The following is a 25,486-nucleotide window of genomic DNA, read 5'->3' on the forward strand; positions in this document are numbered from 1 at the left end:
TCGTAACGAAGAAACTCCTCAGATTCGGTGTAAGCGAGGGTTTTGCCGGAACTCCAGCAGTTCTAGTATACAGGAGGGATTTCCCATATCATGGAACTCAAGCGTCTGTCCAGGAGATGTATCGGCTGAAGAGGGTGAGCTCGGATTCGTTACCAGCGACTGACTTGACGAAATGATGGACGGTGGTCGGATCAAACGATAGCCACATTAGTGCTCGGCCGTCCGGCCCTCGCTCTGGTCCCCTGCAATAGGCATAGTGCGAGAAACACCCCCCCTCATTGGCCATTTGATGAAATGGATATCAAAGATTCTGGGGTATAAATCCTGGCAGTCCCAGTAGCAGTTGTTGCAGAACGATTATAACTTTGCCTGAACCTTTCATCTTATAATTTACTATGAAAATTTAGAAGGGCTTATCAACCAAAAATGTCAGAGGTCAAATCTACTCCTACCTTCCAAAAAGAAAAGACTTTTCTCTCGTACAATCACGAGCAAGGAAAGGCTTATGCCCAGGTCCGTCGCGACTATCACCCAAATGTCTACCAAACCGTTCTAGACTATCACACTTCAACTGGAGGGCAGCTCGACACCCTCGTTGACGTTGGTTGCGGCCCTGGAAATGCCACTCGACAGCTTGGTATGCATTTCAATCATGCTGTCGGCCTAGATCCTTCTCAAGGGATGATATCGATGGCTCGCTCACTTGGAGGATCCACATCGACCTCTGAGGCGGTCCGATTTGAGATCTCCGACGCACAAGAACTAGGGGCGAACATTTCGCCACCTATCCAGGATTCAAGCGTCGACCTCATCATTGCCGCTACAGCTGCACACTGGTTTGACATGTCGGGGTTTTGGCCTAGGGCCGCGCGTGTGCTTAAGCCTGGTGGCAGTGTAGCAATATGGACTACCGGCGAGCCTCGGACTGATCCCAACCTACCCAACGCTATCGCCATCCAGGCTGCCGTTGAAGAGCACGAAGAACGCAATTTGAGACCCTATTTCGAACCAGGAAACTTGCTTAATCGGAATCGCTATCGTGATTTGTTGCTTCCCTGGACTTTGCCACAACCCGTTCCAGAGTTTGATGAGAGCGCTTTCATACGGAAAGAATGGGATTATGGAGACCAATTCATTGTTGGCGAGCCGGAGGTAGATTTGGACACCTTTGAGAAGGTTTGGGCAAGTGCTAGCGCACAAACACGTTGGTACCAGGCACATCCCGATGATGTAGGCACTGAGCGTGATCCTGTTAAGATGCTGAGGCGCAAGCTTGAAGCGCTATTGCACGACGCCGGTGTAGAGAAAGGAAAGGAATGGCTCCGAGGCGCAGTCGGGGGGACTTTGCTGGTGGTGAAGAAGAAGACAGCATGATTGTGTACTTAACCTTACCTGATAGCCCAAGGAGTCTGTGTTTGAGCAGCAGAGGAGTGCGCAAGAATTTCCCAGATGATGTCAAGGGCTCAAATCTTCACGCTTCGGTATGATACAAACATCGGATATGATCAAGTGCAGTCCAGCTGTTCGTTGTAAATGCCAGCACTCTGAAAGGCCATCATTAGGGTTGCTAAGGGCTTCAGGGATGATAAAAGAGACGCGCCTCTGGACTTCACGATTGACTTGTGGGTTTGCTGTCGCCAAATGCGGTTAGTCATAGTTTCTCTTGGCGCGTTTGCTCCTGCAGCGTGCCTGCGACTTGCAATTGGAGTGACCACCTGGCAATTGTACAACCATGAAGTTACCCATAAATTGAAACGAACCTCGTTGAGAGCATTCGCATAAGTCGCCTGCCTACCTCTACTTACTTGTCGCCTAGTAATTTTGCTATCCTATTGCACGATTCACCTGCGTTAATGTCTCTTTACGAGGTCTGGCAAGCAGCTGCCAGCAGCCCTTTCCATCCTGCTGTTAGCAAGGACAGCCAGCTGACCATAGGGTTGCTCTTGCTCTTCATTGGTAAGGTTGTCCATTGCTAGATGTGGAGAAATGCTAAAGGTATATTAGGCCTTGTCCTTACAATTCTGTTTGGATTGAGTAACCGATTCCCCATGGCCATCCAAAATGACACATAGACTGACTCTGCCCAAGATCGATCCCCTATCTCAGTACCGGTCTTCGGAATCCCAGCGTCCCTCGCCTTTGGGTATGTCCCGATCTGCTTTGGTGAGGTCTGGAAATCCTGACCTTGATTAGTTTTGGTGCGGTCTACACTATTTGCGGAGTGGGTGTATATGTTTGAGCTGTATCGAAGGTCAGCATGCAGCCTTGAACAAAAGTGTATTGACCAACTCTTCATAACTCAAAATGGCTGGGATCCCGATCTTCACAGCTATATCTACATCGGCTAGGCAATTGCACCTCCTGCTTCGATGTATCGCGTTTTCTCCGCGAGCTGAGGTACAAATCACGCATTCAGGGATACGTTTCTCTGTTGAAGAAGCTAGAGTAGTGCAAGGTCTTACTTTTCTCGACAAAGCTCTATTCTCATCCTATCAACTAAATGTCGATGATGAGCAGGACGCACTCCCAATATTTTCAATTTCAATTGTCGCTTTACTGGAAACACTGCAGATCTTTGGGATTTCAGAAACAAACTCCTCATCTCGAAATCCAAATGGAGGCTTCTCGACCTCTTATGGAAACGCCTTCAGCGCGCCTTCTCTGTCGCTGGCTGGTACCTGCCGTATAACATATCAAGAAGCGGGCGCACCTCTTGCTATCACTATCCAGGAAGGCTCTGTGACAACCACATGCGAAATGAACACCTATGAGGTTCATGGAGAGTACGATGATGATGGAGGAATTCCACTAGATCGAGAGAGGCTGTGTTTGAAAGCAATCATGCGGAGCACCTGGCTCCATGACGCCATTATTGAATTATCAGGTACCAATCCCTCGGCCCTTGTGCTCAATGCCTCAAATCGCTCAGCTCCATACTTTGCATTGGGAGGGGAGGGCGGCCCATTTGGGGATAGTACTGTGGATTTCTTGCCTGAATCTAAGAATGAGCCAACTCCAAGCGGGATTCGAGGAAGGAAACAGCCATTAGTGACGGAGAATTTTTCGATTGCTGCACCTTCTGGCACTCATGGCAGGGTCAGACAGCGTTACAAGTTTGAAATGGTGAAACGTGCAGGAAGAGCAATGGCATTGGCTTCCAAAGTCAGTCTGCGACAAGATCAGCAAGGAGTACTCAGTCTACAGTTCATGATCGATCTAGGTGATGGGGCTGCCGCTATGGGAGGACGACGTGGCGATGGCGACGGGACAATGGCGGCGCCTCCGACTCCAGGGAGTGTGGCCTTTGTAGACTTTCGATTTGTGCCACTCGTTGGTGGTGAGGACGATACTGCCAGCGACTCCGACAGCAGCAACGAGATCGATGCAGGAGATAATTTTGAAGGTCTCGAGCTTTGTTGACGTGCTTAGAATGTATGTTTCTGTCAACCGTATCTGCTACGCACCTCTTCCTCATTGTTTTTTTCCTCGTCGCTCATACACCAAAAATGCACTCAAATCCTAAATCCTTTACATATGTACGTATCTTGATCCAGCACATTCCGCAGTAAGGGTGCCACCGGCAACATCCCCGACCAGAAGTCTCGCCGCGTTCTGTCATTGGTCCCGAAGGGCATTGAGGAGTTCTTGACGTCATTGAAAGTCAAACCCTTCTCCCCATGCTCCTCCTTATTGACGGTGCGGTGACCAACGGGAGTGGACGCCGACGAATTTCCCGCTGAGCTGAGCATGAGCCTTTTTTCACGATGGTAAGTTCTCAAACGTGTAATATTGAACAATGAAGATTTCCTATAGACTTTGTTCGCCTCTTAGGCTCTTGTAATTCAAGCATTTACCTACTGTTGGCGAGCGCTGTCAACGGCGGTCGCGTGCAAGAAAATTAGACATGAAAGAAATGGAGGAAAATGAAAGGCGCTGTACCACCATGGCGGCCGATAATCCAGCAATGACAGTCCCCAGCAACCAACAGGCTATCTCCAGACCTAAGCTCGAACGCATGAGATCACGCAGCGGCACGGTCAGCGTCACAGCATCGGCATCAGCATCAACCTCAGCATCAACCTCAGCATCAACCTCAGCATCAACCTCAGCATCAGATCCAGCCGCAGATGAGATGGCGGACAAGCGACCACCACCTCTACAACGCAGAATCACACCACGAACAAAATACGACGTGGGGTGGCGACGCGTAGTACGGAACCTTTCACCATCTTGGTTCAGCGTGACGATGGGCACTGGGGTCGTGAGCCTCCTGCTGATCACGATCCCTTTCAAAGCAGCCTGGCTATACTGGCTCTCCGTGGCGTTCTTCGCCCTCAATGCGCTTCTGTTCAGCCTGTTTTTCCTCGCCTCGGTCCTGCGCTACACACTTTACCCATCAATCTGGGGCGTGATGATCGCCGATCCAACGAACTCACTGTTCCTCGGCACGATCCCCATGGGCTTCGCAACGCTGGTCTCGAGCTGGGCGTTTCTGTGCTGTCCGTACTGGGGTGCCTGGAGCGTGACGTTCGTGTGGGTTGCGTGGATGATTGACGCGGTGGTCGCGTCGGCAGTGACTGTCAGCTTGCCGTTCCTCCTCATGAGCCGTGCGCAGAGGCAGGAGTTGGACCGCATTACGGCTGCGCAGCTGCTCCCGATTGCCGCAACCATTGTCGCAGCCAACACCGGCGCCGTCGTCGCTGAGGCCATGATGCATAGTGCTGGACGTGAGCAGGACGCTCTCGGCACGCTGATCACCAGCTACGTGATGTGGGGCATGTCGACGCCCTTCGCCATGACGGTCTTGGTCATCTACTACCAGCGGCTTGCGCTGCACAAACTACCCCCGCGGGAGGTCGTCGTCAGCTCGTTTCTCCCGCTCGGTCCCCTGGGAATGGGCGGCAATGCAATCATGAACCTAGGCAAAGTCGCGCGCACCGTGTTTCCTCGCGCGGAGTTTTTTCACAACCTGCCTGTCGCAGGCGACGTTGCGTACGTGCTGGGCGTGTTCGTCGCGTTGATAATGTGGGGCTTCGGGCTGTGCTGGCTCGTGTTCGCGGTCGCGACCATTTACAGCACAAGGCCGTTTCCCTTCAATATGGGCTGGTGGGGGTTCACCTTCCCACTCGGTGTGTATGCGTTATCGACCATGAACTTTGGGGTCGAGATGCCGAGCGCGTTTTTTAGGGTGTTGGGCACGATCATGAGTGTTGCGGTTATCGTGCTGTGGTGCATCGTCGCGACGGGGACGGCGAGGGGCGCCTGGTCGGGCCATCTGTTCAACGCGCCTTGTTTGAAAAACTTAAGTCAAGAGGATAGGATGCCTAAGGATAGGGATAGGGTTCAGGATAAAGAGAAAATTCCCGAGGAATAGGCAGTAGGGATATTCATGCCTATTGCCCTAGTTATCCGGCCTATTTGGTGGAGGGAAAGTTTTAGTCTGGTACGTATATTGTTATATCTGCAAAATAGATACGGATCTCCCATCGACTAGGAATTTTTTTTTGGTATATGGGCGTGTCCAGGTACTCTGACCACCGAGATGCCTTGCCCGATACGCACAAAACACAGAGTAATGGTTGTTTGCCGGCTCTCCCAAGTTCTATTCCTCCTCTAGTTCCTACCCCATCAAACACCGCCCGTAGGATGCGTGGGATCAACCCACATCACGCCCTCGGGATCCTCTACCGGCACGACGTCCGGCAAATTCACGGCGATCGCCTCGCCATCACTCCGCATAAGCACACACTCCAACTCCTCGTTCTCACTGGCATTGATCTCCTGGTGCGGCACATACGGCGGGACATAGATGAAATCCCCGGGCCCGGCTTCCGCGGTGAACTCGAGGCTGTCGCCCCAGCGCATGCGGGCCTTCCCCTTGACGACGTAGATCACGCTCTCCAGGTGCCCGTGGTGGTGCGCGCCTGTCTTCGCGTTCGCGTGGATCTTGACTGTCCCGGCCCAGAGGCGTTGTGCGCCCACGCGCGCGGTGTTGATGGCAGCGGCGCGTCGCATCCCCGGTGTTTGCGCCGTGTTGGCGTCCAGGCTGTCGCCGGGGATCACGCGCACGCCGCTGGACCGCCAGCCATCCGGCGGGATGTCGGATGAGGATGTCGCTTGGAAGAGGTGTGCGGGTTCCTCGGAGTGGGAGTGTGAATGATCGTGCGAGTAGTCGGGGGAGTGGTCGTGGGAGTGAGAGTGAGAGTGCCCGTCAGCCATCTCGGTACTGATGTTGGTCTGTGGTGTTCCTTGTATGAGTCCCTCGGAGGCCAACTGGTTTCTGAATGACCCTGCCAGTGCCGTAGCGGCTGTGCACTCGACGTTTCGCCCGTGGTCTGCAGACTCTTTTTCGGGATGCCGCACACGAACAATACCGCAACAAAGATGTTCCTTCTACTCGTGCACCAGGGATCGATGATCGGTCAAACTGTTTTCTCAGCAAAATTGACTGATAGTCTTAGACAGAGATGTTGGAGGCGACCACGGCCGAGGGCGAACCATCCCGATCGCTCCCTCGGCCGGTGTTAGAGAGTTGAGTGGGATTCGCGGGGAAAATGATAACCCCTCTCTGCTCTCTGGCATTGGCGGAGTACGGAGAAGCACGCCCGTCGGTTTGGACCCTTTCCTCCTCGCAAGGCTGGGGCACGAGGCTGCAGACGTCACCTTTACTTTGCAACCGTCCATGGCCGCCTCAGGCGGACAACGGTGGAAGCTACTTATGTCTTCCTACGAGGGTTGCATGGCGGTATCATTTTGGGAGGGTGTCGACAAGAGCATAACTGGGATGGCCAGGTCGATCTCGACCTCGCAAGCGATATCATAGAGAGATGCTGTAAGCTCGCACCAGAACTTGGGCGTCCAGAGAATCTCAAAATCATCCATCATGACGTTGGTCTGAGACGTACGATCATGTCAAGGTTTGAGCGAATAAGTAATACTGACGATACTCAGCATCTCGAAAAGACGGCGCCCGTACAGAAAAGAAGGGGATCCACAAAAAGACCGTCATTCACAATTATGGTGTGGGCGGGTTTGGATATTAGTCATCTTGGTGAGTTTGATGAAGGCATAGTCCGTCCAGACCATCAAAACACCTACGGGTACTAACCGGGGTCAGGGGTGCGGCCAAGCAGGCTGTAGATTTTCGATCAGATTTCTCTCACCTTTGATGGATGCTGTCAAGACGATGCAGCGGGATTAGCACGCATGATCATGCATTATTTGCAAGGAAGAGGTTCTTTCGAGATCAAGTGGCAGCTTCCTTCAAAGGGATGACGCCAGTCGTCAATAGCGGCGGAACTCGTGACTTCAAGAAGCGACTCCGGGATACTTTGGTCGCAGGACGAGATATGCCCTGGTCGATGGTGAGCGTTCTGGAGAAGGGGAGCATTAAGTACTACCATGTTTGAGGCAACTCTTTGGGCTTGTACTGAAGATCTGCCCTAGATCACACTTGTTTCAGACAAACGACACAAACCTTGACTGTCGGCGGTTCCTTGTTGTACAGCCAATGCCAAGTCGAGACGCTGGCATAAAATTCGAAGCCAGTAATAGTAATGCTCCTGAAGGATAGAATAAAACTCGACGATGGGAAAGCCGAGGTGTAAGGCTGTAAGGCGCCCTTGTCTTACTGTGCATCAACGTAGCATCTGTCCTCTAATTATGACTTCTGTCTTGCAGCCAAATAAAGACGGGAAGGGTGGCAGACTGGCAGCCCATTGTGTATTCGGTGGGCTTGGGCAGGGGTGGCAGTTGCGCTTCTGCTGAGATCCCGATCCCAGCTTAGTGGTTGCGAACAGGCCGAGGCGCCGAGTGCCGCCCGGAGCAAGGGTCCTCAACCTTGGGTGGAGGACTCTCCAGGGTGCGATATCGAGTCTTAGGCTCTTAGCCACAAGCCTCAGGCCGAGGATTCCCTTACTCGGTACGGAGGACTGAGTGCCTGGGTGCCTAGGTGCCTGGGTTTCAGTACGGTTCTAACTTTTCGGTACCTGGACACTATTGATCCCTCTCCCGAAGTGTTTCACTCCTGCGCTTAATTTAGAGACCATCAGGTATGAAGTTTGCCCTCGTAAGTACGGAGTACCTATTGAAACGCAGGAATCGATTAGAAATGAGGTAGTATCACGCATGATCATCACCGCCATCGTCCTCACTGGGCTGAATCACTTCGAGTCAAGTTACCAGGGGACATCTGTGACCAGCCAAAACTAATATCTTGTTACATCCACTGCCCAGACAGATTCTGCAACGTGCCCCAACAACGCTGAATGCACGAGAGAAGACCGGACCCTGGTGTGGCTGTGGAACAGGTCCCCGTCCTCCGATGTTTCCCCCTCGCTACCCAGACTTACACATCCACTTCGATCACATTCCTGCCTGGGCAATGAGAACAACCATGGATGCCCATGCATGCATTCTGTTGCGGTTGAGGGCTCTGAGGAATGGAGTGGCATATTCTGATACGGAATCCTCCTGATCTACTTCGTATTGTTCAGGCATAAAATATGTGTCGGTGATGTCTCCATCTCTCTGACACGTTCCTCAGCCATCCTTTGCCTGCTTGCCTCCTCGCCTACTCGTACTCGCAAGCAGAAGGCTGCCTTGCGACTAACGACGCACCACTACGTACACGTACCTTGTTACCTAACACCCTCGACCATTCGGACGGCGTAGACTCCAATGGCAAATGCCCGCCAGACCCTGTTTGTCAGCTTCTAGTTGATGGTACTCTGCATTTCCAGCTCAGATCTGACGAATGTTACTGCTCACTAATACGTAGAAGATGAGGTGCAGTGCAGCGCCGTGCAGCGCAGCGCCGTGCAGCAAGCTTTGCACGGTCCTACCCGAACCGATCCATGGATTTGCGAACAATGGCACTGTCGCCTGCAGCGACTGCCACTGACTTGGTCCCTTGGCCTTCCGTGAAAATCTCATCTGTCACGGTGCAGGTACAACGGACACACGAGAGCCTGTTATCTCTCGTGGTGGGTAGTCCACCAACTTTGACACCTGACACCTGACAACCTACGCCTTGACTTAAATGGCTTGAAATTCTAGTTGTCGAGTGGTTCATTGGGATCGGGAAGTCGTGCATCGAAAGGCAACAAGCGGGAAAGCGAGTGGCAATATTGGTTGAATGGTGAATCCCATCCCACACTTGAGGTGGGACCCTTTCCCTTTCCCTTTTCCAATTTACTCCGTAGAACTACGAGGCGCTGCGTTGGTATGTGGATTGTTGACAGTGGTACCTCCGTCATTCCTCGTGGCATCTCGCTCACTAGAGCCGCCCCCCTCAATCACCTTTCCCTTTCAAGGTCAAGTTTGCCGTGCTCGTTCTGTTGCTTCGGGACGATTCGTAGGTGTGGTTCAAGTAGGTTTCCGAATGGCAATATCTCATGGCTGGGTTCGGGTCACGGCAAGAGGACTACGGACTACTCGTACGCACCGAATGTGATGGGGGGTGGTTCCCTGGTGGCCCATGTCCCAGCGCTGACACAAAGCCAAAGGCAGCCCTAAGCCCGGAAGAGCGGCAGCTAGCCAGAGTGGGCGTAGCCCACCAGTGTCTGGAGCCTATGGCTACCTGGTGGACACCGTGGAGAGGTGTGTGAAGCCCCCCAACGACCACTTGAGTTCCATTCTAGGCACTCCAGAACGGCAGCATCCCTGGTCCCCAAGGTTCAGCAGAGCCATTTGGCCCTCATCGGCCAGCAGCCTTTCGTTTGGTCCTCCTACTCGCAACTAGTCACTTTAGTTAAGAGGGCAGCCAGAGACAGTAACCAGAGAGTGGTCCGCAACCCGTACTCCGTCCTCGTCGGCCACTCTAGGTGAGTCTTCTCTCAGGTTTGTCAGGCGAGCACAGGCTAGCCTAGTCGAGGCTTGAGTTCAAGGGCAGCCGTTTCCGCAGCTCCTCCAGCCCTTGGAGCGCCATCCGCGCCCATCCAGGCTTATCCACTCGGAGGACGCCATGCTCGTCCCACCGTCCGACCGCGTGCTTCCAAGATCGCTGGGCTCTCTCCTCCACACCTGATCCTCCAATCGTCAGCATGTCTCGTCCTGCTTCTCGTTCTCGTCCTTCGTCCTCGCCTATCCTACTGCACCCATTCTGCAGTGCTGTAGTCTGGTGTCTTCTGTCCCTCACACGCCAACTCTTTTACCAAACCTGCACTGTACCTCAGCTTGTTCTTTGCTCTCTCTTCTTTGTTCCAATTTTGTCATGAAGGTCACTGTTGTGGTTTGTCACGGTCATGCAGCAAACAGACAAAGGCTGAATGAGTCTCAACCTTGACTTGGTTCTCCGATAAACCCCTCTGACACACCCGGTGATGCTCAACACCACACCAAGACCAACGCTCACTCTTGAACCATTCCATACTTTCCAGCACCCGAGAGTACAATGGCTACCTTCAATGTACCTGAAAAGGGCATAGTGGTTCAGCACGACTCGAGAACGGCCTCACCAGATCAACAACCTTTGCAAGTCATTCAGCTGGATCTGGTGGACAACCTGACCAAAGATATCCTTCGATCCTTGAAAACCAATGAACCAGTCCGACTTCGATGTGGCAAGAAGCCAGTCGTTCAATTCGGCAAAAAGTCCATCCCCCTAGCGAGCACTACTGCCACATTCCCTTCTGAAATTTATTCCAACCCTCCCCACAATCACAACACCCTCTATTTTTCAGGCAAACTGAGCCACACCTTGGAAGTCCGAAAGGCCGAGGAAGACACTGCAGGGAGCGATGAGGCTTTAGCTGCTCTCGAGAGTACACTGAAGTCCATACAGGAGCAAAGAGCCTCCAATGAAACGAGCATTATTGGAAGTAAGGACGGCCGCAAAGGAAACAGAGACCACAAAGTATCGCCCTTAATTAGTCAGAATGCCTCCCTGAGGAAGGATTTCGACCATCTAATGCCTCGGTCCACTCCCTCCAGTCCGTTTCTGAGCGCAAATTACTCGCCTCGTTTGGGACCAACATCCGCAGGCCTCGGAACAGGCATCTCAACCAAGGACCAAGTGCGCCTGGATGCTATTAAAATCCCTCTTATCCATCTCCTAGCCATCCGTCCTCTCACTTCTAGGGGTGTCGCTGAAAAGCTCCGAGCACCAAGAGATGAGGTCGAGAAGATTCTGGAAAAAGTCGCCCGAGACACTCAGGTCGGAGACGGGCGCAAAGAGTTGAAAGAGAAGACGTATCGTGAACTCAATGTACACAAGTTCAATTACCGGACGCCGGAAGATCGGCAATCAGCAATAGCGAACGCTATCACCGCCTACGACCGAATCCGAGTCGACAAAAAGGATCCCCTCTGGCAATTGCTTCTGCCCGAGAACGAGCGCGGCAAAGGCAAGTGTCTGTCTAAACTCAACTTTGACAAGCCTACCCAAGTGCCCAGTCATGCTGCAACCCGACCTGGAGACGATAGCAATGAGAGTAAAGCCGATGTGTCTGATCGCGAGCCCGGCAAAGTCAAGGCAAAGAAGGGGATCGTAACGACCCACAGGAAACCCAAAGACAAACCCACTACTGCCCGACCGTCGGCAAAAGCAGACGCCAATGTTCCTCCCAGGCCCAAAGACATGTCAAGCAAGCAGACCAAACCTGACGGAAAATTCAAATCTTCTGAGAGGATTGAAGACTCTGACGAAGAGGCTAATGCTGCTGAAGCACTTGTCGCGAAACCTAAAGCTCGCCCAGCAGCAACTGGCAAGGCAAGCGCCGTTCCAAATGCAAAGCGAAAACCTGGGCAAGAGCAATCCAAACCCTCTACTCCCTCTCATATCATCTCCCCCCCAAAGAAGACGGTTCACAAGACATCTCTTTCCGGTTCCTCTTCTGGTAGTGGCAGCGGCAACGAAAGGCCACGCATCAACCCCAATTCTGAAACTTCAAAATCACTTCAGCCTCAGTCTCGACCTGACCCCTCGATCACTTCTAACTCGCGCATATCACCACGGCCACGTCACAACAGTTCCCCTCAAAAGCCATCCCCTCTGGGATCCTCACCTCCCACTACCTCCACTGACGTCGAGAATTCAAGCTCGAGTAAAGCCTCCAATCAATCCTCTGCTCCCTCATCCCCACCTTCTGGTACAGACATGCCTCAAGTTGAGCAACAAAACAACAAGTACTCACCAGTCATCTCATCCGATAAAGCAGGCAATCAATCTCGAGGTCGCAGTCCCGTGAGGAGAAAAGCAGACATGGCAGAGGATGCACGACCAACAAAACGTAAAGCTGAAACTGCCCCAAATGACGACAGACCAGCCAAACGCACACAGCACGAAAAGACGCTCATTAATGGCACCACGCCAAACGCATCGACTAAGCCACAGAGAGTGGCCCCTAGACGTCAAAATTCCGATTCGCATTCATCCCGCTGCTCAAGTCCTGAAAAGCCTGGACCGAAGAGGGAGGACGTCATCCTGGATGCAAGACGATTCCAGAAGTACTACAAGCGGTACAAGGATTTGTACGACCGAATCGCATCGGTTAGTGAGACCGAACGGGACGATAAGGATATGGATGACTTGTGGAAGATGCACAAACGGCTGAAGGAGATGAAGGCTGATATCTGGGGCAATTGGGATAAAGTGGAGAAGATTTCAAAGGTGAACGACAAGATCGACAAACCGATGAGACAGGCCGTAGCCGCCGCCTGATCAACGACCAACCAGCCGAAGAAACCGAAACTCGAAAATCACTTGCTTTTCAGAACGAGTACATGTTAAGACCTTAACAGTAGGTCCACGGAATACCGAGCGGGAGCAGCGGAACCTTACGGACCAAGCGAAGATCAAAATGGACATGGAAATGGAAATGGCGTCAAGGTAATGGTTATGAACGGACAGTGTCAAGGAAAGCGAAAGCATCTGGGTTGAGGTTTTGATTTCGACTGGGGATGGAAAAGCTATCCAAGGGTATTATGCGACTATTGAGATAGCGGACTCTTGAGCTCAATCAAGAAATTGATACGGCCTTAATGACCCCAGAATCAGAATTTCTTTCAAGCAAGTCGACAGTTCCTCGAATCTGAGTAAGCCAGTGTGTGATCTCTCAACTTTGCGATTGGGATAAGTGGCGAATTACTGTAGTCTGTGACCCAAGGGACTGCAAGGCTTTGCATTCGTATTCGGCTCCGTCTTTTTCAACGTCATTCTGCCAGGTCACCATAGGATTTAGAGGGCAGGCCAATCATGGATCAGATCGTCACACATGTTCGATGTTGCAACATGTTGTAGTATTGAGGTCCCTAAGTCGTCCACAACGAGTCAACATTCACGATTAGTTGAGGCCAGCGTAAAAGGAGAGCGGCTTGGCTTGACTGGACGTTCGTCTCTCGTCTCGTAGCTGGCGGCTCTCACGCAAGCCTTCAACTCAGGTCGTCCTTTACCATCTACTCCTGGTATATTGGGAGAAAGGAGGTCGCCGACCGACTAGCAGCTAGAGGCAATGCCACATTCAGTCCATCCTACTCCACGATCGAACACACCCGACGTAAACGACCTTGCTCGGTATTGGTGGAATGTCAACCAGCCTCGAAATCAATGGACCGCAGAATGTCCCGAGTTCCTTCAGGGTCAAAGTGCGAAGAACATAGGCATTCTATCGCGAGCCAAGGATGAAAACCGTCCCCGATTCACTTGGGAAGAGGTGCAGGAGCTGGCTAGTATGCTCTTCACACCTTTCGTTCTATCATACATGTAACTCCTGGAATGCTGGCTGATAGGCAAGCTTTGCTCTAACTAGAGACCGGACGCATCCACCACTTTGAACGAAACTCAGACGCGCTGCGTGCATACCTGGAATACATCCATTGCTTGAAGAAGACATACGGCTCGGTTCTGGCATTCATCCAACACCAACGTCTGCACTGGGAGGATATTGTTCCGTCGAACGACAAGCACTTCAGCAACCCGGCCGACTTCAAGGTTCTTTACAACGACTGGCCGTATCATATTGACGAGGACATCACACATCTCATCGTCTGGACGAAGTGGCAGATGGATGATGAGCCGGATACGGAAGAACCCACTGTTGAGACGAGGCGGGAGATTGAGGAGTTTATTACCAGGACCTTTTGTGCTGCCGGACCTACCATTATGGACAGAGATCGAATAGTCTGGTTCAAGAATTGGAAGAGCTTGAAGAGCGTGCATGCACTAGGTATGTTCGAGTCCATTTTGTCTTGACGGAGCGCCGATTCCGATCAAACACACCCCCAAGGTGATGGTGAACTTGGAAATGCATTAAAACCTCCTTGATCTGATATATTGATACATGAGTGCAACAGAACACGTCCATATTATGCTTTATCAAGCACCACAAGATCTCTTGGACCGAGTCACTGGGAATGACCGGCCGGTGTCAGAAAGCTGGTCTAGTTCTGGTGCTACCAGTGCAAGCCAACGTGGGTAGAGGGGAGTTTCGCGATGGACCTCGAGGGAGAACATATTTAGATTCTAGACATGCATGATTGCTTTGCAAGAACTACCGATTGTTCCTGTTGGAGAGATGGATACGGATCTAGGTACCGAGGGATCCAGCTTGATCCTTTCTGAATGGTGAGGGTTTTATGCAGAAAAACCACAACCAGTTGTGATCCCGTGCATACGGTTGCCTCATGGCAGCGGAACTTTGGGATGATCTTGAGCCGTAACGGAGTTAGAGCACTAGTTAGGAGCGAAAGACAGGTGTACCTACGTGGAGCCTTTCTAGCCGTGGGTGAATCATTCATGTTTTCGGATGATTGTGCAGCGTGCATTGATTGATCACAAGGCTTACACACAGTCATTATTGTCGGTTTGGGGAGGGGTGTGTGTGACTATGACGCACGGCCGAGAGGGCCACTTTGGGGCGGCAGGCATAGGTCATTAGGCACCTGGGGCGCCCCTCAGGCGTTGTTCTGGGGTATGTGTTAGGCTGCAAGATCTTTTTTTTACCCCTCGGTGCAGAAGTTAGGTGGGCTTAGGCTTGCGACAGGCAGCTGGGCAAGCTGTCAGGCACTCGGTAGTTGTCAGTACCCCACCTGCCTCTGCACTCGCAGGATTTGCAGTGCCAGGACGAGGTACCAAGTATCCCATTCCCCCCCTCCGAGTGTTGGCTCTTGGGCTCTGAGACTTTGTCCTGCAAGAAACTGGCGTGGGCTCAGTAACGAATAGTTGCTACCAAGCACGAGTATTCCTCTCGTTTGTGCTCAGACGGGCGTCAACGTCAATTGTCGATTCTCCTTCTCCTCGACGCCTGTGACACCATCTTTTTTTTCACTTCTCGTCAAGTCACAGGTACGGCACCGGATCTCCTCTCGTTCCTTCCTGGTTCCCTCGCTTCACCCACTCGAATACTAATTATCCATAGGCTAGGTCACGCCTCATTTTCATCACAGACCACCACTTGAACTTAACTGCGAGTCCGACGCGACTGCATCCTTCTACTAACCGACAACCCCACCACTATTATCGACGTCATAAGTTTTCACCAACAACCTTTTTAACTGCGGTTTGGTCACTCCCTCTTGCCACAAAGGGCTATAACTTGTTATATGGTGGTCGAGTCGAGTCTACAACATGAGGCACCATATCGGGGGAGCCTTACGCAGTCGAAGTAAGTCTCTTGATTCCTAGTGGCTGCTACAAAGCATCGCGAGCGAACTTCCGCCAAAACCCCCATCAAAGCTAATTGCGAAACAGCAGGCAGTCGATCTTCGGTGGAGGAAGTCCGGGATCAGATCGACGGTGATGATACAACAGTGGTAGAGCCAGATCAGGGGAATGGTATTGCCTTTCCATGCTTGGGACCGAAGCCTTGAGCACGACTGACCAGTTTTCTAGTCCTTTCCCACATCATCTCTCAACTGCGGCCTGGCGCTGACCTGTCCCGGGTTACACTCCCAACCTTCATTTTGGAGGAGAGGTCCATGTTGGAGAGAATAACGAAGTAGGCCCTTTGATCCCTAATTTATAGATTCCGCAGCTGACCGATCAACCAAAGTTTTATGGCCCATCCCGACACCCTCCTTCCAATGCCTACCATCGATGACCCTGTCGAAAGATTTGTCTCAGTGATCAAGTTCTACTTGAGTGGCTGGCATATCAAACCTCCGTATGAAATACCAAACCAATACTCACCAGAAAGACCAGGGATGTGCTGACAACATGTAGCGGAGTCAAGAAACCACTCAACCCGATTCTGGGCGAAACGTTCACTTGTTATTGGGATTATCCCGATGGTACCAAAGGATACTACATTTCCGAACAAACATCCCATCATCCTCCGAAGTCGTCCTACTTTTTCATGGCACCCGAACATCATATTCGAGTCGATGGCACACTGAAACCCCGCAGTAGATTTCTGGGCAATTCAGCAGCCAGCTTGATGGAAGGTATATCATATCTTCGATTCACGAACAGGGGCCATTCCAAAGGTGGTGAAAAATAGTATGTCCCTATGTACGACGGTGGCCTCGGTTGCAGACTGACAGAGGACAGTATTCTGACACAGCCTAACATGTATGCGCGAGGCATTCTTTTTGGCAAAATGAAATACGAACTGGGCGACCACTCCTTTGTCCGGTGTCCGGAAAACAATCTGATGGCAGATCTAGAGTTCAAGACCAAAGGATGGGTAGGCGGTACGTACAATGCAATTGGCGGCACTATCAAAAATGAGAAGACAGGCGAGGTGCTTTACGAGCTGTCTGGATTATGGTCTGAAGAAATGTTCATCAAGGATTACAAGACGGGCCAAAAGAAAGTGTTATTTGATGCAACGCATGCCAAACATGCCTCCCCTTTGGCTAGACCGATAGAGGAACAAGATGAACGAGAGTCTCAAAGATTGTGGTTACCAACAGTCAAAGCTGTGCATGTCATGGACCATGAAAAGGCCACCATTGAAAAGGCCAAGATCGAAGACCGACAACGAGAGGAAGCTAAGCGGAGGGAAGAACTGGGTGTGGAATGGCAGCCCAAGTTATTCCGACGAGTGGATTCCGGACCCGGAGGTTCCGAGGAGGGTGAAGATGATTTAGAATGGGTCATAAATGCCCACCTGTATGATCCATTGCCCCACCTCTACAAGAAGTCATACTAATGAGACTTGACAGAGACCCTCATACCCACGAGACCAAGGAGTTGGTAAACCGAATCCTTTCGATAGCACCCATACTTCCGGGACAGAAACAGAAGAGCGCCTCTGAAACCCAATCGAAACACCCCGAACCCAAAACTACAAATGATGGACCGGCAAAGGCACCAGCACCAGCCATATCAGAGGCAAAACCAGGGGCACCAGCACCTGCACCAGTGCCGACTCACCTATCCAAGAATGCGCACCAAAACGATAACTTGATCGACCTTGATTCACGGCCACCCAGTGTGGCCCCTCCAGAACCAGCCAACAAAGTGGATCCCATCGCCGGCAATATATTACACGATACCAAGGATCCAAAACCAACTCCATTACATCAAAATACAGCATTGAACGCACCTGTTGGCAACGCTCCAAAGACAGCAAATCTAATGGATGATGACGACCACTTGTCGGGCGTGAACAATCAGGTGTCTAACCTGAGTCTACAACAGCCCATGGTTCCTCAAGGGAGAAGGCCATTGCAGAGAATGGACACAGATACGAGTGAAGTCGATGTTTTTGTAGATGCTGAAAGCTGAAGCGGAGATCAAGTGACCGAGCCGCAGCCAATGAACATGAACCGAAGATGAAGGACGGTTGATGACGGTGAAGCTTGTTGCAGTCCACTCAACATTGATTAAGGCCGGGGTGAATGCTGAGAGAAAACATTTGAGGATGATATTATAATAATGAACCGCCAACGGAAGACGTCAGGAAGAAAAGAAGAAGCAACACGGGAGACGAAAGCCAATGCAAAACTTGATAACCCCTATAGAACTTTTTGCTCTGGATTGTCCGTCAAGCCAGCCAAGCGGCATCGTTGAGAAAGGATTTATTCATAAACATATACCTATCTGAAGCTAATTCACCGTTTTGGGGTAACCTATTTGCTATTACATACCGTGGGCTTCGGAACGTGCAGTGGTATCTCGTACATCGCATGATCGATCAAGGACGCAACGGCGGTCATGCCCCTTAGGCATGTGCACGAGGCTCCGATCCTGTTTCGTTCGGATGTTCGATGAACCATTACGAGCCAAACCGAATATAGCTAGCGCAGGATTAGTATTGCTCGAGCTACGAGTATGCAACAAAGAATGAGGCATGAGGTACTGCAGGAACTCAGTCGGAGAGCGTTGGCGTGGCCGTGGCAAAAGTTGGCAGAATGCCGGGGTTTTGCTGGGCAACCTTGTGCTGGGCTTCGGTGGGCTTTGGTGAGTGTGCACTACTCGCCCAGTACTGCGGGCAAATGACTGATGAATCGGAGGCAGCATGATTAATTCAAGGCGTGGGTGTGGAGGGAACTCACTCCCCGCTCCCTCCCCTTGCGTAGCTCCTGGGCCAGTGGGCCGAGGGGCCAACCGCCCGGATCACTTACCCCGGAGGAAAACCCCGCACGCCCATCCACAGTCCCCCCAACTTCGAAATCCTTCCCTGGGTGACCCGGTGCCTCCCAGCCTGGTGCATTGAATACGGAGGACGGAGGACCTGCCCTGACATAGAGACGGTGAAGTGTCACACCCGTGGCCTATGCCGAGGAAGTTACATAAGGCCCCTACCCAGCGTTACTGCCAAAGCGGCTGATCTCTGAAGAGGCAGGAATCCATTATCCGTGACTTCTCCGACACATTCGCGTCGTTCAGTCATTCTCCTTTCTTCCTTTTCCCACACTCCACTTCATCTTCTGCTTCCTCACCGCCGACGACAACCACCCACCAGCTACGAGCAGCCGCAGTACCACGCCTTATCAGAGGTTTCGGTGCGAGTCAGATTCTACAGCATATCAGTTCAATCTCCACTCCACTCGGTCCATTTTCTTGTTTTGGTCATCTGCTCACCGACCAAAACACGTTCCTCGGATTCGCACTTGGAAACAACCACAACCACAACCACAACCACAACCACATACAGAGTACAGAGTACCTGCCTCACCGACCCCACCCTCCTCAAAAACAAAAAAACAAAAGCAAACATGGTCCAAACACGCACCCTAGTCGGCCTCGGCGGCGTCGCAGGTCTCGTCGGCCTGGCCATTGTCCAGCTGGGCAACCAGTCCTCAGACCGCCAGTACAAGAAGACTCTGCAGTACATGCACGATGGGCGGGAAAAGATCGCCGAGAAGTTCGATCAGGCTACCGGTGGTGCGCCTCCGAAGAAATGATTTCCCTCGTAGTAGAGAGGATGGTGGGGTGGTCGAAGGAAGGGGTGTGACACCGCATGGCCGTGGACCTTATCCATCATCGATAGTCGTGAAGTTTGAGGAAAGTGGTTGAGAGAGAGGGTGAGAGAGTGAGGTGATTGGGTTCGGGCCAGAGGACGAGTATATCCTGTTCTTTTGGGAGATCATGAGTTGTGTGCGTGTGTGCCTATGAAGACGAGGGCAGTATACCGAAGAGCATCATAGGCAGCAACAACAAACCGCTGTCCTCACCTTCTCAGGCGGAGACCTTCGGAAAAGCACCGCAACCACCTATATCTACATCTGCATCTATGCCTGGCATTTCATTTCATTTCATTTCATTCACTTCGACGCCCCCTTTCGAAAATCGACTCACGCAATCTATAGCCATAGCATTAGCTAGTATAGACCACCACTGATCTTTCTTCTCCTTCCTTCTCTTTGAGCTCCAGCTGAAGCCGGATTCAGTTCCCGGTTAACGCAAAGCCCACATGGCCAAACGCACACTTATGGACACATGGTCTTGAGCTCCGAGGGAAGAGAAATCACCAAAGAAACAAACAGAGGCTATCCGAATCAATCCACTGCTTGAACCACACGATGATCCAGTGATGCCGAACGAACCGTCGGCGCGCGTTTCTGTCCATGCCAATGCCCGAAAGGGGAGTTTTCTCTTTATGTTTGTATTTTCAATTATTTTTCCAGGTTGCACGGACAGAGAGAGAGAGAGAGAGAGAGAGAGAGAGAGAGAAGCTGACTACGATGCGACCTTCGCAGTTCGGGCGAAAGAGACAGGCCATGGGAAAGTGGGTGGTGAGCGGGTGTGGCGTGGATAGGAACAGCTGTCAGACAGGCCAGTCCAGTCTGTGTTGTTACATCACCTATTGTAGGCAGGTAGGTGCCTGCTGGCGCTGACGAGGAGAGAGAGCGCTGTACCGACTCGTGGGGAGAGAAGAGGAAGGAAGGAAGGATTGGCTACACCAAAGAGGCGGGTTTCTCAAGTCTAGAAGCAAAAAGCCCAGCCCTTTGAGTTTTAGTATTTTGGGGAATTACTTTGGGAACCCGACGGTGTGATGTGATGTGATGTGATGTGATGTGATGGTACAGACTCGGTTGGGTTATAGTCACTAGTAAAGCACGAAGAGTACTCGGCAGTACTTCGTACAGAAGAACAAAGATTCAGATTCAGATTCAGTCATCACCCTCGTCCTCAGTCTCGGTATCCGTCTCAGACGTGTCGCTGCCATCAGCCGAGCCCTCGGTGTCACTGTCGTCGCTATCGGCTTCCGCGGTCTGCGCAACCGCAACGGGAGCCGCTTGGGGCATTTTCTTCTTCTTCTTCGTCGCCGTCGGTGAGCCTGCGAGGCCGCCTGTTTTCATGGCCTGAAGTTGGCCGGCTAGTGAATCTGGTGATCCGTGTTAGCTTTTGTATGTCCCAAAAGAGGGGCGGGAGGGCTTAGAAAATTACCTTCTTCGGGCTCGCTGATATCCTCGTCGCTCTCGACCACATTTGCTTCACTTGCGTCCTTGACATCCAACACGACATCCACTTTCGAATCCAGTCCGATATAGCTGTCACAAACGAGATGCATCACGAATGGGAAGGCGTGGACTTGTGGAGGTGCCTGGAAGGAGCACTTGAAGGTCAAGACGTTGAATGTTGGTGATCCGTCAGCGTTGAAAATCGGCTTATCAAATGCAGTGAATGTAAACGGTGGCACGGAGATTCTACCTGTACGAGCCTCTGCAAGGAACGCATGCCACCGTGGTGCATGATCTGCGGAAAAGTAGGGTGCATGAGCGAGGGGAGGTTGGACAGATCCAGGGATGCTGTCGTCCTCAATATATCGACCATCTGGGAGTTTGCGACGTTTAGACTTGGCTGATTTGCGACCGTGTAGAGCATCGAGATCGCCTTCTTCAGGGTCAATGTCTTCAAGATCGAGGGTGTTGACCTCCGGAACATTCATGGTACCTGGGGGAATGACGCGAGCTTTGATAACAAGTTGTACCAGCGATGATGGTGTTACTACTCGCTCACCCACGACCTTGAAGAAGGCCTTCTCAACGTGGAGGTAAGGGATTTGAGCTGCAACCTTCATGGCTTGATCGTACTGAACCTGAGAAAGGTCGGAACAGAGATTGCGACGAATGGCTGGTGGCAATGCCATTAGTTTAGGTAGGGTAATTGGTGTTTTAGGATTCTCCTTAGAGATCTTCTCGATTATTTGAGGAGTGAAATGTGGCAACTGTAGTACGGGCGAAGAGTTTGGAGGTACAGCTTGGATAATGTTCTGTGATGTGTGGTAGGAAGCCAGGAGTGGATTGACAGCTCCGAATGGTAGAGTGATGGAGGTGAAAGAATTGTTCAGAGCCAGAGCCGTTGGGGCAACCTCGTACTTCTCCCTTTCCAATTCTGGATCTTCAAGGTCAATGTGAGCGAGGTAGGCCCATAGTAAGGCCAAAGTCTTTCGTCGTACCGGGTCATCGATTGCTTTCAGCCTTGCCTTGTCTGCAGCAGTCAAGACGGAACTGTTGAGGACCTTGGTTTCGACCTTAGCGGCACCAGCATCACTTCTTGCTCCTTTCAGCGTTTCTTTGAATTCCTCACCCACACTCGTGGCTGCAATGACCTCGCCTTCTGACATCTCTTCCTGCCACTCTCGAAACAAATTGCCAGCGCTGGCGTGTAGGACTTTGTCTTTGGTGAGGGCTTGGGTGCCGTACCACCATTTGCCCAGGGTGTAAGGCAGAATGATGCCCAAGAGGATGCCATAGAAGGCAACAACAATCCAGCGATTGCCCTCTTCAACCATCCACTTAGGCAGAGCGATTCCTATGCTGGTGGACTGCTTTCCGTCTGGATTCCCGTACTGCAGGTAGTTGTTCCTGACTTCTTCATCGGTTAAAGCCTTGTAGGCTTTTGTCATTTCAACCCATCGATCGTTGATCCATTCGAGTGTCTCATTCTTGGCAGAATCCGGTTTGGCTTTATCCGGGTGGTGCGTAATGGCGAGTCTCCTGTAGAATTTATCGATCTGTTTCTCTGTTGCACTCCTTGAGACGCCCAAAATGTCGTAAGGATCCCATAACTTGGGCGCTATTCGCTGGGTGGTGTAGATCAGGTAGCCCATGTAGGCCATGAAGGTATAGCCAAGAATGACGGTGATAATTCTCTTTGTCTTGCGATTCTTCCTCTTACGTCTCTTCCTTTGGGCTTCAATCAGGTCGGCATCTTTGGGTTTGAAGTCTGAATCTATTCGTGCAGCGGTTTGCTCCAGATCTGTGGAGGGTTTGAAGACATTGTAGGTAAGAGGAACAGTGACCAAGCCAACCATGGTCAGCATGAAGAAAGGGAAGAATTGACCCTGGTCATCATAGTTGTACTCGGAAGACATGGTGGGCGACGGCAAAGAGCGCGAGCCACCTGGGCTTGCGCAGAATGGGTTTTAAAGAGGGACCGGGGAATGTGAGCCTGGTAGGGACTGTGCAGAAAAGAAAAAGGATAGAACACAGATAAGTAGGTGTATGGCTGAGAGTAACAAGGAACAGCAATAAAAGACACCTCACCAGCACGACTGGGCCCTTGATTGTCAAAAAGTCATATCGCAGCGGAAGAGGGTAGAGCGAAGAGGTGGCTTCATGGCTCTTTGCTTAGCGCATGTGCTGCACCGGGGCTTGGCGTTGCTCATTCTCCATTGGGCCTGTGGGCTTGGGGGTGCTTGACCTCTCACCTCCTGTGCCCCCTTTAACCACAGCCTCACCACTGAAAGCATTCGTAAACCTTCAACAATGCCATCATGGCACCATCATTATGCGACTCAATCTAAAATACTCCGTAGTGCAGTCGTCAATGGGGCAGGCTGATTGCATCTCAACCCTTTGAGGAAAGGTTCCTCCTCGTGTTGGTGTCAACAACCTGATTGGGCTGCTAGGGCCGCAAGGCACCAAACTTCTTCTGACGACTCGGTCCTTTCCACGTGATTCGGATGCGAACATTTGGTTTGAGAGTGAGATACGGAGTCCGGGGCAGACGCGTCCTCTCTCAATTTCTCAACAATCTTTCATTTGGTGTGTGGCACAGATCCCCAACTCAGGATTCACTCAGCTGCTTCAATGCCTCCTCACACCTGACCATTGACGTGGAACTTCTAAGAATCCTTCGATCTTGCTGGCGAATGATGCCAAATACTTCGCCTGCCGTTTACGCCGAGGCGTGGAATAAACCTCAACCACGACAGGGCCCCTCCATCCCGTATAAGAACGATGCTGGGTCCAATCCCGTCCTGCGTGGCTTCACCCTCGCAGTCATTTCCTCAATGTGAGAAGAGTTATACAGTTGCCTTCCACTGCTAAAATTCTTGTCAAGCATCGCCTCCTCCACACGCATTCAACGCATCTTCTGGACCTTGAACAAGTTTGACAAGATCAAAGATATCTCAGAACTCGAACATTATGATGTCCTCCATGATCCCACCGTCATCCCAATCGCCCCCTCGGGGGACAATGCCCTATCCATAGCGGACCTACCTGTTCCTCTTGCTCGAGCGTCGCCCAGTGATTACTACACATCTTCTGATTTCCATGCATTGTACAAATCAGGGAAAATAACTCCCACAGAAGTGGTGGAATGTTTACTACCTTTGATCCAACGTGACCAGAAACCTCCGGGACAATTCTCCGTAGGGTTCATCTCTTCCAAAGCCGACCCTGTCCGCGCAGCTGCCAAAGCGTCAACTGAACGATACAGGGAGGGCAAGCCGTTAAGTGTTCTCGATGGGGTTCCTCTGGCGGTCAAGGATGAGGTACATCTAACTGGATACAAAAGAACCCTCGGTAGCAGGCTGGATCGATCAGACAAAGGTGACCGCACAGCATGGTGCGTACAGAAATGGCAGGAAGCTGGAGCTATCATCATTGGGAAGACCAACATGCATGAGGTAGGTCTAGACACGACAAACAATAATCCCACCTATGGGACCCCGCTCAACCCGCACAATACTGGCTACTATACCGGTGGTAGCTCTGGGGGTTCTGCTTATGCCATTGCATCCGGCCTGGTTCCAATCGCTCTGGGAGTGGATGGAGGTGGTTCGATCCGACTACCCGCCTCATTCTGTGGTATCTACGGTCTCAAGCCAACCCACTCTCGAGTCTCAGCCAGAGCTGGCACAGAAAAGACGGATAGCGTTGCAGTCAATGGCCCTATGGCCAGTAGTATCGATGATCTAGCAGTAGCTTACCGCATCATGGCTCAACCGGACTCGCTTTCAAAGGCCAGCAGCCTCTTCCCCAACTCCCTGGCTCTAGACACCATCTTCAGTGGTCGAAAACAAGGTAAAAAATATTTGGGATTAGTCAAAGACTGGATCGATCGATCCGACCCAGTGGTCCTAAACATGTTCCACGCAGCAGTCGACCATTTCGTAAAGGCACACAACTACGAAGTCGTCGATATCGACATTCCACTGCTCCCAGAAGGCCAGAAGGCCCACGCCCTGACCATCCTCTCCGAAGCGCGTTCAGGACTCACCGCATCCGACATCAAGCAACTCACTTGGCACAACCAACTCCTCCTCAACGTTGCCGGCAGCCACGCCTCTGCCCAAGACTTCCTCGGTGCGCAGAAGTTGAGAAATCTCCAGATGTCCCACCTGGCATACCTCTGGGAGCAGTACCCAGGCATGCTCATCCTCACCCCGACCACGCCCTCGGCGGGTTGGAAAATCGCAAAACCAAGCGACATAACCAGTGGCTACGGCGTCAGCGACGGGGATATGAGTTTGAAATCAATGGAATACGTTTACTTTGCAAATTGGACGGGCGCTCCCGCCATCAGCATTCCCATGGGCTGGACTGTCGATGAGAACGTCCCAGTCGGGCTCATGGTAAGTTATATGTTAACCCTTTTCCAAAGTTCTGTCTGTTTTCCTAGTTTGAGCTTTTCCAGCTAACGTAATTCATTAGGCAATGGGAGAATGGGGTGCCGAAGAACAATTACTTGCATTTGGGAAGGAAGGAGAATCATTGCTGAAAGACAGTGGTGGGGTTCGGCGGCCGAAAAGGGAAGGGCTCTGGTTCGATTTACTCGCCGATGGGTTACATAGTAAGAAGTAAAGAATACTTGTTACAGTGGGGATGAATGCAGCCCCCGTGTGGATTGCGAGTATTTGATCTA

At 51.6% G+C, this 25,486-nt stretch overlaps 11 protein-coding genes across 11 annotated transcripts; 9 read left to right on the forward strand and 2 right to left on the reverse strand.

Moving 5' to 3' along the window:
* Positions 1 to 426: 426 nt before the first annotated feature.
* A1O9_07065 (uncharacterized protein) lies at positions 427 to 1,374 on the forward strand (the record flags this gene model as incomplete). The annotated part of the gene is made up of 1 exon (XM_013404011.1): positions 427 to 1,374. The coding sequence occupies one exon, from the start codon at positions 427 to 429 to the stop codon at positions 1,372 to 1,374; it is 948 nt and encodes a 315-aa protein (XP_013259465.1).
* A 930-nt stretch (positions 1,375 to 2,304) lies between these two features.
* A1O9_07066 (uncharacterized protein) lies at positions 2,305 to 3,420 on the forward strand (the record flags this gene model as incomplete). The annotated part of the gene is made up of 1 exon (XM_013404012.1): positions 2,305 to 3,420. The coding sequence occupies one exon, from the start codon at positions 2,305 to 2,307 to the stop codon at positions 3,418 to 3,420; it is 1,116 nt and encodes a 371-aa protein (XP_013259466.1).
* Positions 3,421 to 3,943: 523 nt separating this feature from the next.
* On the forward strand, positions 3,944 to 5,374 carry A1O9_07067 (uncharacterized protein; the record flags this gene model as incomplete). The annotated part of the gene is made up of 1 exon (XM_013404013.1): positions 3,944 to 5,374. The coding sequence occupies one exon, from the start codon at positions 3,944 to 3,946 to the stop codon at positions 5,372 to 5,374; it is 1,431 nt and encodes a 476-aa protein (XP_013259467.1).
* A 254-nt stretch (positions 5,375 to 5,628) lies between these two features.
* On the reverse strand, positions 5,629 to 6,219 carry A1O9_07068 (uncharacterized protein; the record flags this gene model as incomplete). The annotated part of the gene is made up of 1 exon (XM_013404014.1): positions 5,629 to 6,219. One exon carries the CDS (start codon positions 6,217 to 6,219, stop codon positions 5,629 to 5,631), a length of 591 nt encoding a protein of 196 aa, XP_013259468.1.
* A 489-nt stretch (positions 6,220 to 6,708) lies between these two features.
* On the forward strand, positions 6,709 to 7,043 carry A1O9_07069 (uncharacterized protein; the record flags this gene model as incomplete). The annotated part of the gene is made up of 2 exons (XM_013404015.1): positions 6,709 to 6,901; positions 6,952 to 7,043. Coding segments are annotated over 2 exons (285 nt in total), but the record flags the coding sequence as incomplete, so codon positions are not given.
* Positions 7,044 to 10,393: 3,350 nt separating this feature from the next.
* A1O9_07070 (uncharacterized protein) lies at positions 10,394 to 12,661 on the forward strand (the record flags this gene model as incomplete). Its single annotated transcript, XM_013404016.1, has 1 exon — positions 10,394 to 12,661. One exon carries the CDS (start codon positions 10,394 to 10,396, stop codon positions 12,659 to 12,661), a length of 2,268 nt encoding a protein of 755 aa, XP_013259470.1.
* Positions 12,662 to 13,451: 790 nt separating this feature from the next.
* Positions 13,452 to 14,191, forward strand: A1O9_07071 (uncharacterized protein; the record flags this gene model as incomplete). Its single annotated transcript, XM_013404017.1, has 2 exons — positions 13,452 to 13,668; positions 13,749 to 14,191. The coding sequence occupies 2 exons, from the start codon at positions 13,452 to 13,454 to the stop codon at positions 14,189 to 14,191; spliced, it is 660 nt and encodes a 219-aa protein (XP_013259471.1).
* A 2,254-nt stretch (positions 14,192 to 16,445) lies between these two features.
* On the forward strand, positions 16,446 to 17,668 carry A1O9_07072 (uncharacterized protein; the record flags this gene model as incomplete). The annotated part of the gene is made up of 2 exons (XM_013404018.1): positions 16,446 to 17,050; positions 17,104 to 17,668. The coding sequence occupies 2 exons, from the start codon at positions 16,446 to 16,448 to the stop codon at positions 17,666 to 17,668; spliced, it is 1,170 nt and encodes a 389-aa protein (XP_013259472.1).
* A 1,433-nt stretch (positions 17,669 to 19,101) lies between these two features.
* A1O9_07073 (uncharacterized protein) lies at positions 19,102 to 19,290 on the forward strand (the record flags this gene model as incomplete). The annotated part of the gene is made up of 1 exon (XM_013404019.1): positions 19,102 to 19,290. One exon carries the CDS (start codon positions 19,102 to 19,104, stop codon positions 19,288 to 19,290), a length of 189 nt encoding a protein of 62 aa, XP_013259473.1.
* A 1,209-nt stretch (positions 19,291 to 20,499) lies between these two features.
* A1O9_07074 (translocation protein SEC63) lies at positions 20,500 to 22,706 on the reverse strand (the record flags this gene model as incomplete). The annotated part of the gene is made up of 2 exons (XM_013404020.1): positions 20,500 to 20,714; positions 20,777 to 22,706. 2 exons carry the CDS (start codon positions 22,704 to 22,706, stop codon positions 20,500 to 20,502), a joined length of 2,145 nt encoding a protein of 714 aa, XP_013259474.1.
* A 783-nt stretch (positions 22,707 to 23,489) lies between these two features.
* Positions 23,490 to 25,425, forward strand: A1O9_07075 (amidase; the record flags this gene model as incomplete). Its single annotated transcript, XM_013404021.1, has 3 exons — positions 23,490 to 23,629; positions 23,678 to 25,196; positions 25,276 to 25,425. 3 exons carry the CDS (start codon positions 23,490 to 23,492, stop codon positions 25,423 to 25,425), a joined length of 1,809 nt encoding a protein of 602 aa, XP_013259475.1.
* Between the last annotated feature and the right edge of the window lie 61 nt (positions 25,426 to 25,486).

This window comes from Exophiala aquamarina, assembly GCF_000709125.1.
Source record: "Exophiala aquamarina CBS 119918 chromosome Unknown aczIA-supercont1.5, whole genome shotgun sequence".
NCBI lineage: Eukaryota > Fungi > Ascomycota > Eurotiomycetes > Chaetothyriales > Herpotrichiellaceae > Exophiala > Exophiala aquamarina.